This window comes from Bombina bombina, chromosome 8 (assembly GCF_027579735.1).
Source record: "Bombina bombina isolate aBomBom1 chromosome 8, aBomBom1.pri, whole genome shotgun sequence".
Taxonomy (NCBI): Eukaryota; Metazoa; Chordata; class Amphibia; order Anura; family Bombinatoridae; genus Bombina; species Bombina bombina.
The window spans coordinates 84,133,933-84,147,335 of record NC_069506.1 but is presented as its reverse complement, the minus strand read 5'-3'; the positions used below and the strand labels follow the sequence as shown (position 1 = coordinate 84,147,335).

The window sequence follows — 13,403 nt, the reverse complement described above, 5'->3', positions numbered from 1 at the left end:
ATTTAAATAAATCTAATTAAAAATATTTTCACTCTGCGTTATTATTCTCCTGGCAGCTAAACTAGTTTTAGCTAGACAATGGACAAGATGCACCCCCTTGACACTGACACCTGTGCTGGAGACCCTTGACTATATTCAGAAAATGGAAGAATACTCACTTAGAGTTGAAGGACGTTACAATCTCTACTGTTCGATCTGGTACCTATGGGATGACTATAAAAAAGGAGGGGATGACTTGAATAAAATACCCAGACCAGGTGACGGCTAGACTGATATGTAGTACCTTCTGTAGTAGTAGCCTGGTTGAGTTTTGCTCATCCCTTTTCATATTCGCCAGATCACTAATCCCTCCCGCTCTTCTTAAGCATAGCCCCTTGGTCCCCTTTCTTGCTTCTCCTTACTCCCCTTCCCCATCCTTCCTAGTCCTTCATCTTTTCTCCCCCTCCTTCTTTCCCCCTCCCTTTTTTCCCCCTTTATTGTGCCCCACCCTGCTTGACATGTCCGTTTAAAATACTACAATATATACAAGTTGTTCATGTAAGCTTAGGCTAAGCTTGTAACCCTAATGGTTTTCCTAACATATGATGAGGACTCTTTGAATTCTCGGAAGATGTCTTCAGATTGGCCCCAGTCATCAGGTCCCATGAGTGGATCTCTATTGTATTGAAGACGCCGGAGTGTTCAATCATAATGAAAAGAGGCATTGATGAAGGGTGATACCTTGCCCCAATTATCGTCTTGCTTTATGATGTACTGCTGTATAAGACTATTGATCTGTATTATTGTTATGGAGATGTTACCCTTCAGTCTTTGATTGTTATAATTGCTTGTTTGCCTTAATAAAAATATTCAAAAAAAATAAAATAAATGATTCCTATTTAAAACTAAATACTTACCTATAAAATAAACCCTAAGCTAGCTACAATATAACTAATAGTTACATTGTAGCTATCTTAGGATTTATTTTAAATTTACAGGCAAGTTTGTATTTATTTTAACTAGGTAGAATAGTTATTAAATAGTTATTAACTATTTAATAGCTACCTAGTTAAAATAAATACAAAAGTACCTGTAAAATAAAACCTAACCTAAGTTACAATTACACCTAACACTACACTATCATTAAATTAATTACCTACATTAACTACAATTAACTACAATTAAATAAAATTAAATAAAATTATCTGAAGTACAAAAAATAAAAAACACTAAATTACAGAAAATAATAAAATAATTACAAGTTTTTGAAACTAATTACACCTAATCTAATCCCCCTAATAAAATAAAAAAGCCCCCCAAAATAATAAAAAGCCCTACGCTATACTAAATTACAAATAGCCCTTAAAGGGCTTTTTGCGGGGCATGGCCCCAAAGTAATCAGCTCTTTTACCTGAAAAAAAAGTACAATACCCCCCCAACATTAAAACCCACCACCCACACACCCAACCCTACTCTAAAACCCACCCAATCCCCCCTTAATAAAACCTAACACTAACCCCTTGAAGATCACCCTACCTTGAGATGTCTTCACCCAACCGGGCCGATGTCCTCCACGAAGCCGGGTGAAGAGGTCCTCCAGACGGGCAGAAGTCTTCATCCAAGCCGGCCAAAAGAGGTCCTCCAGACGGGCATCTTCTATCTTCATCCATCCGGCGGGGAGCGGGTCCATCTTCAAGACATCCGACGCAGAGCCTCCTTCCTGGCCGACGACTAACCGACGAATGAAGGTTCCATTAAATGATGTCATCCAAGATGGCATCCCTTGAATTCCGATTGGCTGATAGAATTCTATCAGCCAAACGGAATTAAGGTAGGAAAAATCCTATTGGATTGAGCTCGCATTCTATGATTGCGACTAGGGAGTCCTTTGTTGAAAGACTTGGCGGTCGCTAATGGCGACTGAGAGATCCTTAGTGATGATTAACTGTGCGGTCGCTAGTAGCGACTGGGGAGTCCTGTGTTGGTATGTTGGTGACCGCAAAGATTTGTTCAGCATTAAAAGATCTTCCAGTCGTTACGAACGACCGCCAAGTCTTATATTTAAAGGATCCATCAGTTGCTTCTAGCAACCACAGAAACCAACAACATCCAGTATTTCTAGTCGCTACATAGCGACCACAAAGTCCGTAAATAAGGCTTATAAAGTCTGTACAAGTCTCAATGGTCTGCATCGCTTATTACTAAGCACAAAGAAATACCATCAGTCACTCACTGTGGCCGCAAAGATTTTCTAGATATCCCCCAGGACTTCCTTCTCTATTAAGGAATAGGGGCTGCTACGAGTACATTGAACGTCACTGTCACACGTGACGTCAGAGGGGTCATGTAAGAGTCGTATAAAAAGGCGCATTCACTACCAGTCGGTAACGCCAAGCCGTACACATTTGGTGATCACGGCCTCTCACTAAACAAGCTTATCTGTTTCTCCTTACTTGCTATCGGCAAGCAAAAGATTCACTTTATTGCTCTGGGATTGAAACATTTTCTACAAGCGCAAGTACTGACTGTTTTATTTTATTTTATTTTAATGGGTTCATTTGAAGTTGTTACTGTTTAAGGGAGATATCCCTTCGTTTTAATTTTGCATTTAGAAATTGTAATCGTCTAGTTTGCATATAATCCCTGATACAGTGTTTTAAATAATTTTTTTATTGGAACTTTCCATTGATACATTGTTTGTGCTTTAGTTTACCTCTATACATTGGACACATAATTCGATTGATATTATCAGATAATTAATTTTATATTTTCCTGGAGATTGCGCATCCACATTATTAACCTTATTATTTTCAGTGCTGGATATTATTATACATTAGATCATTATACACATACACCCTTGCTTTTAGCGCTTAACTTATTTTTTGATATATTGCTGTTGCTATATTTGTTTTTTTGGAGGGTAATTCACTAGTTAAGTTGGGTTTACACATCCTCTAGTGCTTATAATTTCCTTTTCTCTTGTAAGATTTAACCTCTGTTATACTGTGAACATTTTTATCATAGATGATTATTTTTATAGTCTAGAAGTATTTAATAGAATTTTAATTGTTCAAATATATACTTTTTAAGTGTTGCAACACTTAGGCGGTTTTTATTTCATTTTTATTTCATTTTTATTCTATTTCTGTGGTTTATATGTAAAAGCACAATGACATGTGCGCTTTAATTTAAAAGGTTGTATGTACATTAAATTGTTGAGATATTTTCACATCTTGTTATCATTTATAAAAATACTCATATACGTCTTTTATATTTTTCACCATATTGAGGTAATTTTACCCTTTCCATAATACCATTAACCCCTAGTGCTATTTTTAGCGCCTCTCCTCCCCCCTCCCATTGGTCACACATTGTACTTAGCACACGCAGCACCTAGCACACACCGTACCTAGCACACATTGTACCTAGCACACACTGTACCCAGCACACACTGTACCCAGCACACATTGTACCTAGCACACACTGTACCTGGCACACGCAGTACCTAGCACACGCAGTACCTAGCACACACTGTACCTAGCACACACTGTACCTAGCACACACTGTGCCTAGCACAGACTGTACCTAGCACACGCAGTACCTAGCACATGCAGTACCTAGCACACACTGTACCTAGCACACATTGTACCTAGCATACATCGTACCTATCATACACCGTACCTATCACACACTGTACCTAGCACAAACAGTACCTTTGTTGCAGCTATATGGTATGTCTATCTAGATGTAGAATAGTAGATAATTCCCAAAGGGTAGCTTCCACGTACTAAAGGGAGTAAGCATTCTATCTCCCTGGAATATAGCAAATATACTAGGTTTTAACTTTTTAGTAATATTATCCATGTCATATCTGCCTCTGACAACATGGCAGTGTCAATACTAGTTTGAATGTCCTATGAAACCACCGGGGGAGGCATACCCAGTTAAAACAATATGGAAACATCCATACACCAAATCTATTGAGAGTAGTTCAATAATGGGCTACCTTTGTTAGTGCTTGAGATAAATATAGCCAATGTATAATTGCTGATCATAACTTGAAATGGGAGAATAATAACCTACTGATAGGCAGACATTCAGCATGGACATAAAAGGGATATCAGAGGTACATTAAGGTGGTATGCATGCTGTAGGCTACTGAAATATCAGCAATACATGGCCCTCACAAGCTCGAATCCACTCTAATTAATATGAATTTCCAAAACAAGAAGAGCACAATGATCACTCTTGGCCTTATATATAGTTAATTAGGAAACCTATTAAAACAACATATATCCCCATAGCATGTGGCTTAACTTTCTTATCTATTGAACAAATAAAAATAGTGCAGACTATCATTCTTGGGCTTTATAGCTCTGAAAATATAGCATATATAGGTAATCAAAGAATTTAAGCTGCAGTTACTGAAGTTATGACAAAAACAAAACAAAAACATAGGTCAGGCTAATAGTGTAGGGAGCATACGAGAACAATACAGAAGTAGGTATCTGCACATATGTGAGCTGTTAAGTATATATGGCTTTATACTCACCGTCTATTGTAAGTTAATGCATGTAGCCAACAATAATCTTACTCGTATATGGCTGATAAATCTTTTGTAAGGATATAGGACACAACTAATGGTATGGTCATATATTAATACATCTAACCCTCAGCTACAAGTGGTGGGAATTTGAATTATCCAGGGAGCTAAAGAGGGTGCAGATTACACATGTGCCGCAAAATAGAGTCTGTTGAAAAGAGCAGGTGTAACTTAGGGTGAACTAGTATTAGGTTGCATGAGTGCTTAAATAGCAGCATATTTAAAGAAGATGAGAATAATATAAAATATGCAGCATCACTAAAACTAAGAGGTGTAGGTACTATCATCATGGGTAACTATGAGCAGCCTGTAGGCTGTAGCTATCCTTGTTATCACAGATATAAAGTCCTCATGGGTATGATAGCGTAGTGCCTTACTCCAAAACCTACTATAGCAAAAATGGAAACCATAGTGATAGCTCGCAGTTTTTTCTCACAGGTTCAGAATCACCGTTCATAAGGCATGGTTGTTAGTCCCGGTTTACATTTCTTCCTCAACCTACTCCTTGTCGCTCATCTAGATGAACACTAGTTAAGACAAGGTGTCCTAAATGTAAGCCTCTGTTCTCTGTACCAGCGTGCAAATATGAGGGGTTCTTCTTCTATAGACCACCGGCGATTTTACTGTGCCCTGTGTTATGCTGCATGGGGACCGCAGCCGAGGGTGTGTTGTTAGCAAAAGTTCTTTCCGCTGCTGTTCCCATAGCAGACCAGTCTTCTGCTTCCATATTCTTTTTTTTATGCTGTGCAGCTCTGGTTTGTAAGAGCAGTCGTTTTTCAAGATGTGGAGAAGAGATTCGGAAATTTTTATGGCCAGTGATCCAACCTGGGTACATTCAGCTACTATGTGGTTCTGGAAGTCGGGGATATCACTGCAGTTATCTTCCACTTCACCACAGGTGAATAAATTGCGATGCACTGCTTTCGGTCACTCCAAATTATGTTCCATACTTTCTGTATTAATGTAGTAGTGAAAGACAGCACCTTTTTCTGTCTGGGGCACAGGAAAGGGTTAGCCAAACCCCAATATCAAATCCAAAAAAGTAATTTTCCAGCCTCCAGTAAAATTTAAAAGACCTTTATTGTTTCCTTGCAGGGTCCATCATACAAACCAACCTTGTATGATGGACCCTGCAAGGAAACAATAAAGGTCTTTTAAATTTTACTGGAGGCTGGAAAATTACTTTTTTCCATACTTTCTGTATCCCTGAACATATTTCGACACACCTCTAAGAGCCGACATTTAAGATTGTTGAGATGATCCATCAAAGGTCACAATGTCCCGGACAGCAGTCTGTTTGCAGCCATTGCGGCCCTCTTTTACTGAGACTCGCCCTGTTGGTAAACATCAGACGTGTGGTCTATCAGATAAGTGAGAACCTTGATGCTGGTAAATACTGTAAAGTTCTAATTGCCTTGTGGGCACTACGGCCATGATAAGTTGTGTGTCATACTGGTATCCTCGTGGCCACATTAAAAACCGTAGGTTGGAGGTTATGTCTCACCAGATACTTCCAAGTTAGCCCCAAACATACCCAGATGAGTTTCTTGCTTAGACTTCACAACTATGTTAAGATTTAATTTGGGAAGCAAACAAAATTATAGGGCTATTTGAGGAGCTCCTGTAACACAGGTCTTGTGTCCTTGATGGCTAACTCCGCCCCCTATAGTTGATATTTTTTTGTTTCACTACTGTCATTGCTGAAATTAATAGGTTTAGTTACTGTATGCATGTGTCCAAGCTTCGGCTTTAGGATTAGCCTTTTGTGTTGAAATATTTTCCAATAATGTTTGAATATAATATGTTTCTGTTTATATTCCTTTTTTTTTCTCAGCTGGTAGGATCTTGCTGTAGGGGGGAGATGTATGGCGTGAGAGCCCATACCTGCTGGTTTAGGCCTCTAGTCTGGCTGAACCCTTTCTGCACATCCAACAATGAGTACAATGAACTTCCTACTATCAGCACCAAACCATACACTACCGAACATATTCTCAGCAAGGTAGAAAAGGGGGGGGTGACAATTCTCGTCAGAAAGGGTCTCCTAGTTACTTTTACTGACACAGTAACAGATGCTAAGGGCTGCTATATAATCACTAATCTCCACATTGCATCCAAAACATACCTGCTTTGCAATGTATATGGCCCAAATGTACATTGTCCTTCCTTCTGGCATGCATTACAGTCACTTCTTACACAACGCAGCGACTTTCCAACCATTATGGGTGGTGATTTTAATTTAGCCCAAGCATCACCTCTAGATAGATTCCTAGAACTAACACACACTCATGGTCTGTGCAGATGCACTCAACAGCAAAAAAGGGAATCTAAACTCATTACGGAATTCACAGATGGCTTAGGCTTGCTTAATCTATGGAGACTGTGTAACCCAGACAAACAAGACTACATGGGTGTCTCTAAATCCCACCATACCCTTTCCAGAATAGACTACTTTATCACATCCCTGCACATCACGTCCAACATAGTACACTCCACTATTAAGCCAATCACATTATCGGACCATGAACCTGTCTGTCTGACCTTAGAACCTATTACTCACGGCCCCAGATACAAGACATGGAGATTCCCATCCTACTTATATAACAAAGAAAACTTTAGAGAGCAACTACACTTCTATTGGGTAGATAATAACTCTGAAAATGCTCAACACAGAAAATGTAGACTTGTTCTGGCACGCATCAAAGGCAGTCTTAAGAGGTAGGATAACAGCATACACAGCCCATGTTAAAGCTTCAGCTAAAAAGATCACGTCCCCAAATGCTAAAGACTCTTACTGAAGCCTATAACAAATACCTACATCATCCTACAACCCAGCATAGACAACAATATTATACTACGTTAAAGCAGGAAAGGGACACACACATACAATTACAAGATCAGGCAACCAATGTTCAAAGACAGAGAAAATGTTATAGTTATGGAAACAAGGCGGGAAAGTTGTTGGCCAATATGGTTAGGATCATCTCTCCTAAATCCAATATCCCATCTTTTAAAATAGGACAGCACCTTTACACCAACACATCCACTATTATGAAATAATTTGTCACTTTCTATGCTTCTTTGTAAGCTAAGCAAACAATAGTAGAGAATGACAAACATTGGAACAATATACATATTGGAGCAATATAAATATCCCTAAATTAACAGAAAAACAGCGGTTTTCACTGAATGCCCCTATACAGATTCAAGAGGTAATACAGGCCATTAAACATGCTAAACTGGGGAAAGTGGCTGGCCCTGATGGCATTTCTATCGAACATTATAAAATTCTCAGCACAGATCTTACTCCCACCTTATCTCTACTGTTCTCTAGATACTTGTCAGGACACTCAAAACCAGATCCTAGGTTCACTAATGCCAACATATGTGTAATACCAAAAAACTGACAGAGACCCCACTTTGCCCTCCTCTTATAGGCCGATTTAGTTATTAAATAGCGATTGCAAAATGTTCACAAAAATTTTAGCAGACATACTGGCTAGAGTCCTTCCCTCATTAATACACTTAGAACAGATTGGATTTGTCAAGAAGCGATCCTCAGTCATTAATATCCGAAAAACACTAGCAATCATTTCACATTATTGGCAAGCACACTATAATTCCTCCGGTAACCACCTACCAGTTGCCTGCCTGCTTTCTGTTTATGGTTTCACCCTCATTACAGCTTGGAAGAGGAACACGCCAGGGATGCCCATTATCCCCTCTTTTGTTCGATATAGCCATTGAGCCACTAGCGTGTTACATAAGACAACATAGCCAGGGTCTTCATGTGAATGAGCAAAACATCCATCTTTCTCTTCTTGCTGACAACTTACAGCTCTATGTCAGTAGCCCTACAACAAACATAACAAAACTACTTGCCATCATGTCCTGATTCTGGAACTTCTCAGGGTATAAAATTATTATTGATAAGTCTAAGGTTAAGTGGTTACAAAATTCAACCAATTCCACCTTACATCACACTAACCTTAAAACCACCTCAGGGTCCTTTAAATATTTAGGAATCCACTTACACATTAACCCCACTCATTTATACCGCCTAAACATCACTAAATCTATTGATAGCATCTGGAGCCTTTTAAGACATTGGCAAAATCTTCCACTTTTCCTACATGGCAGAATATACCTGTTAAAAATGACAGCTCTTCCTAAGATCTTTTATCCTTTCCAGATGCTCCCCCTCTTGATACATAAGAAAGATATTCAAACTCTATCAACCATGTTTGGTTCCTTTGTGTTGAACCATAAGAAGCACAGGATCAACAAGACGAGTCTAGCAGTGCTGATACAGATGGGGGGCCTTAGACTCCCCAACATTAAATGGTACAATTGGGCCACCTTGGCTAAGATAGTTCAAGTAACTAAATATCTACCCATACAGGGTAACCTGAAATTTATACCAGGGTACACTGCAAAAGCCTTCCAAATTTGGAAATGACATGGACTCACTACAGTAACACAGTTGCTAAACCCCACCTCTCTTCAAAGTCTCCCTTTCCTGGACCTTCAAGGGAGATATGCTATACCTTTTAACACCATATTTGCATATTTTCAATGTCGACATTATGTCCAGTCTCTTCTATCCTCCAAACACATTACTATAACGAGTTCTTTTATAGACAAGCTATGCCGCATAACAGCAAGGGATCACACTCAATTACATACATTTACAATATGATATCAGCCCATTATGAACAGCCATCCTTACTAAAGTTAAATGCCAAATGGCAAAAGATGAGAGACATAACCCTTGACTTGCAAGAAATATCCTCAAGTTTTTCCCGAGTTAGAAAAATCACACTTTCAGCGTATTTGAGGGAATCTCAGATTAAACTTGTTTATCAAGCCTATATCATGCCTAAACTTCATGCTTCATGCATTAGATAAATGTAACAAATGTTCAGCTCACTCCTGTATCTTATACAGCTAGTTTGGGACTGTCCTAAACTGCAAATGGAAAACCTTCCTACTACTCAACTAAAATACAAAGTCTTAAAACATTTTAAAACTCAATATTTATTCTCAATGAAAATTTATGTCGTAAATGGTGTCCTCCATTCTCCAACCCAGATTAGACAGTTATCTAAAACACAATAGAACAATGCTTGGGCCTTCAGATCAGATTACCTTAACTTAAATGTTGTACGGTGGGTCTAGGAGTGCGGGTCTCTCGTCTTGTCCAGATATAAGATACGTCACAAACTCCAGCTTCTATAAAGGGAGGCCACCTCCTCTCCCCTCTCTTTTCACACAGTTTGAAATCACTTTGCCTAAGGGTATTATGTCGCTGCGATCTTCATTATTGTAATCTATTTAATATTTATTAAGTTCATTTAAGAAATGGGGGACTAATACCCTACTCCATACGGCATGGTATTTTCATCTAAGCCTCGCTTATGTCCTGATTTATTCTTAGTATTAAGTTAGTTTAACATATTTAATTGTGCATTTATATTTTGAATTGTTCTCTATTATATTTAAAAACTAGTAACTAGATCCTCACCTCTACATGGAGAATAAATAATTTGGCGTTATAGTCATTCTTTTTATGATGGGGTTTTTCTTACCATAAGTATGTTTTCCATTTACATGACGGATCTTGACTAAGTTTAACATATTTTACTTGTGTGTTTATTTTTTGTTTTTGTTCTTTATTATATTTTAAAAATTGGAAAACTATATCATCTCTGCATGGAGAACAAATAATCCAATATTTTGTGTCTTGCACTCCATTGCCATAAGTATGTTTTCCTATGTATATGTTAAATCTAGACTATAAATAAGGTTATAAAAAGAAAAGTTTCATTTTGACTTTAGTGGTCCTTTAATATATTTGTTTTACATAACCATTACATTTATAGTGTAATTAGCTTTTTTATTTAAATATAGTACTTGTACTTACCTTTGCAAATTCCCATCATGGGTAGCTTCACCAGTTCCTCTCCAATGACTGCAGCACACTTCAGACTATTGCCACAGTATCCAAATTCCCAGTTTTCACCACCACATGTTTCCCATTGTTGTTTGGGACAATGCTGACAACATTCACATGGGTCTATTGCAAAGTGACCATTGCAATCTAAAGGATGGGGGGGGCATTTTCGTTGGTCACAAACTGTACAGTTGTAACCATAATGCAGTGGTACCATGGAGAAGAAAACAAGTAATAAAATTAACTCAGATCTCATTTCTAAATATTATATTGTAAGAAATACACACCTAAAAGGCTGTTGTACTTTCAAGCTTTTCATATATATTGTGCAAGCATCCTTTGTACTGGGAAATTTAATCATACAAGTTTGCTGAACTTTAGAACTTTAGAAAGTAAACAAATCACTGTTATAGATTAACCTATTTTGTGTGTGTTTGGGGGGATGAAGTTTAAAACTGAAATTCACCCTTCTTTGACAATATTTAAAATTACATTAAAGGGACAGTATACACCAATTTTCATATAACTGCATGTAATAGACACTAAACCCGTTTAAAAACTTACTTAGAAGTTTCCAGTTTAGCTCTGTTTAAAAGGTTACTGGAACACCCACTGCAAGTGGGAAATATTAGACACTCCCCCCTCCTTCCTTTGCATATGAAAAGACCCTTTACACAAACAGAAGCAAGCTGGAGTAGGTATACTCTCCTAAAACATTGGGGCTTTGTTTGGAGTCTAAAAAATCACAGCAATGTTATTTAAAAAAAGCAAAACTATCCATTTAAAAAAAAACAGACAAAAAACTTTATGGGCTATATAAATAGATCCTCTACAAAACAGTTATGCAAAGAAAAAATGAGTGTATAATGTCCCTAAAAATACTAAATGCATTTCATGCACCTCCCTCTAGGGAGGGAGGGATAAACTATGCTTTTTTGACAAAATAAGAGAGTTAAGAATGAAATACTATTTTTTTATATTCATACATATAATGGATTTATGTTTATAATTTTCCACAGTTGCTTATTAACCAATGATGGCCCCAGGAAAGTAAAAGTAAATCAGGTAGATTACGAGTTTTGCGCTCGTGTTTTAACACTGAAAAAATGGTAATTTCAGTGTTAAAACAGCAACGCAGCTATTACAAGTCTTGTCGGTATAGCTGTACCGCAAGCCTTTTAGCCTGTAATGCAGAAGTCCCTCTTGAACAATCTTCATCACGGCGGCTCCATCTTCATCCAGGTGACTCCATCTTCATCCATAGCGGGACCGGCATCCTTATCCCTGTGGAGTCGGAGCAGTCAATGCACGAGGTCCAGGTGAAGGTCCAAGGCGTAGGTCCAGGCAAAGGTCCATTGATCCAACATGGAGTTCCTCTTCATGCGATCGTCTGCCGCACACTGAGGATTGAAATGCAAGGTACACCATTTATACTGGGGGTACCATTGCATTTTCCTTTTTTATTTTTTATTTATTTTTTTTAGATTAGGGATGGGCAGCAAAAGAGCTGAATGCCCTTTTAAGGGTAATGCCCATACAAATGCCCTTTTCAGGGCAATGGGTAGTAAAGGTTTTTTTAGTGTTAGGTTTATTTATTTTCGGGGGTTTGGTGGGTGGTGGGTTTTACTGTTGAGGGGACTTAGATTAAAGATGGCGTCCCTTGAATTCCTATTGGCTGATTTGATTCTTCAAATTCAAATCAGCCAATAGGATGAGAGCTACAGAAATCCTATTGGCTGTTCAAATTAGCCAATAGGATTTCAGTAGCTCTCATCCTATTGGCTGATTTAAATTTGAAAAATCAAATCAGCCAATAGGAATTCAAGGGACTCCATCTTTAATCTAAGTCCCCCCCTAACAGTAAAACAGTGGATTGATGCTTCTCCCCCTTGAATCCCCCAGGTGTAGGCAACAAAGAAAGTGGAGATGGGGTAATTTCAGCTTCTACTGTACTTAGCTATAACGGAACAAAACTCTATTGACTGGTGCTCCATTAATGGAAAAGTACCCTAATTTATTTCTAAATGCATATCACTCATTTGTAAAACAACTATGCATGAGGTTATTATTAACCCTTTAAAAGAAAGAACTGCAAGGCTATTGGGCTAGCTTAAGAGTGGAGCGCCAACGATTGTGCATGATCGATAAAGAGTTTATCGCAAATATATGAGATCTCAGGTGTTAGAAGAAGAAAAAGGCAGGCAAAGGGCTTTAACATAGGGATACATGCATATACATTTCTAAAGATGTACATGTATTTGTATATACAGTATATATATATATATGTATACAGTATATACACAGTATCGCATAAAAGTGAGTACACCCCTTTTGTAAATATTTTGTTATATCTTTTCATGTGACAACACTGAAGAAATGACACTTTGCTACAATGTAAAGTAGTGAGTGTACAGCCTGTATAACAGTGTAAATTTGCTGTCCCCTCAAAATAACTCAACACACAGCCATTAATGTCTAAACCATTGGCAACAAAAGTGAATAAACCCCTAAGTGGAAATGTCCAAATTGGGCCTAAAGTGTCAATATTTTGTGTGGCCACCATTATTTTCCAGCACTGCCTTAACTCTCTTGGGCATGGAGTTCACCAGAGTCACTGGAGTCCTCTTCCCCTCCTCCATGATGACATCACAGAGCTGGTGGATGTTAGAGACCTTGCGCTCCCCCACCTTCCGGTTTGAGGATGCCCCACAGATGCTCAATATGGTTTAGGTCTGGAGATATGCTTGCCCAGTCGATCACCTTTAACCTCAGCTTCTTTAGCAAGGCAGTGGTTGTTTTTGAGGTGTGTTTGGGGTCGTTATCATGTTGGAATACTGCCCTGTGGCCCTGTCTCCGAAGGGAGGGGATCAT

General features: G+C 38.4%; 1 protein-coding gene across 1 annotated transcript in view; it reads right to left on the bottom strand.

The window, feature by feature from the left end:
- LOC128638467 (cysteine-rich motor neuron 1 protein) overlaps window positions 1-10,860 on the bottom strand; it is a 157,367-nt gene extending 146,507 nt beyond the window's left edge. Inside the window, exon 1 of the mRNA XM_053690427.1 lies at window positions 10,503-10,860. Coding sequence (XP_053546402.1) covers window positions 10,503-10,788 — 286 coding nt within the window. The 5' untranslated portion in view covers window positions 10,789-10,860. The remainder of the gene's footprint in view (window positions 1-10,502) is intronic.
- Window positions 10,861-13,403: the final 2,543 nt, after the last annotated feature.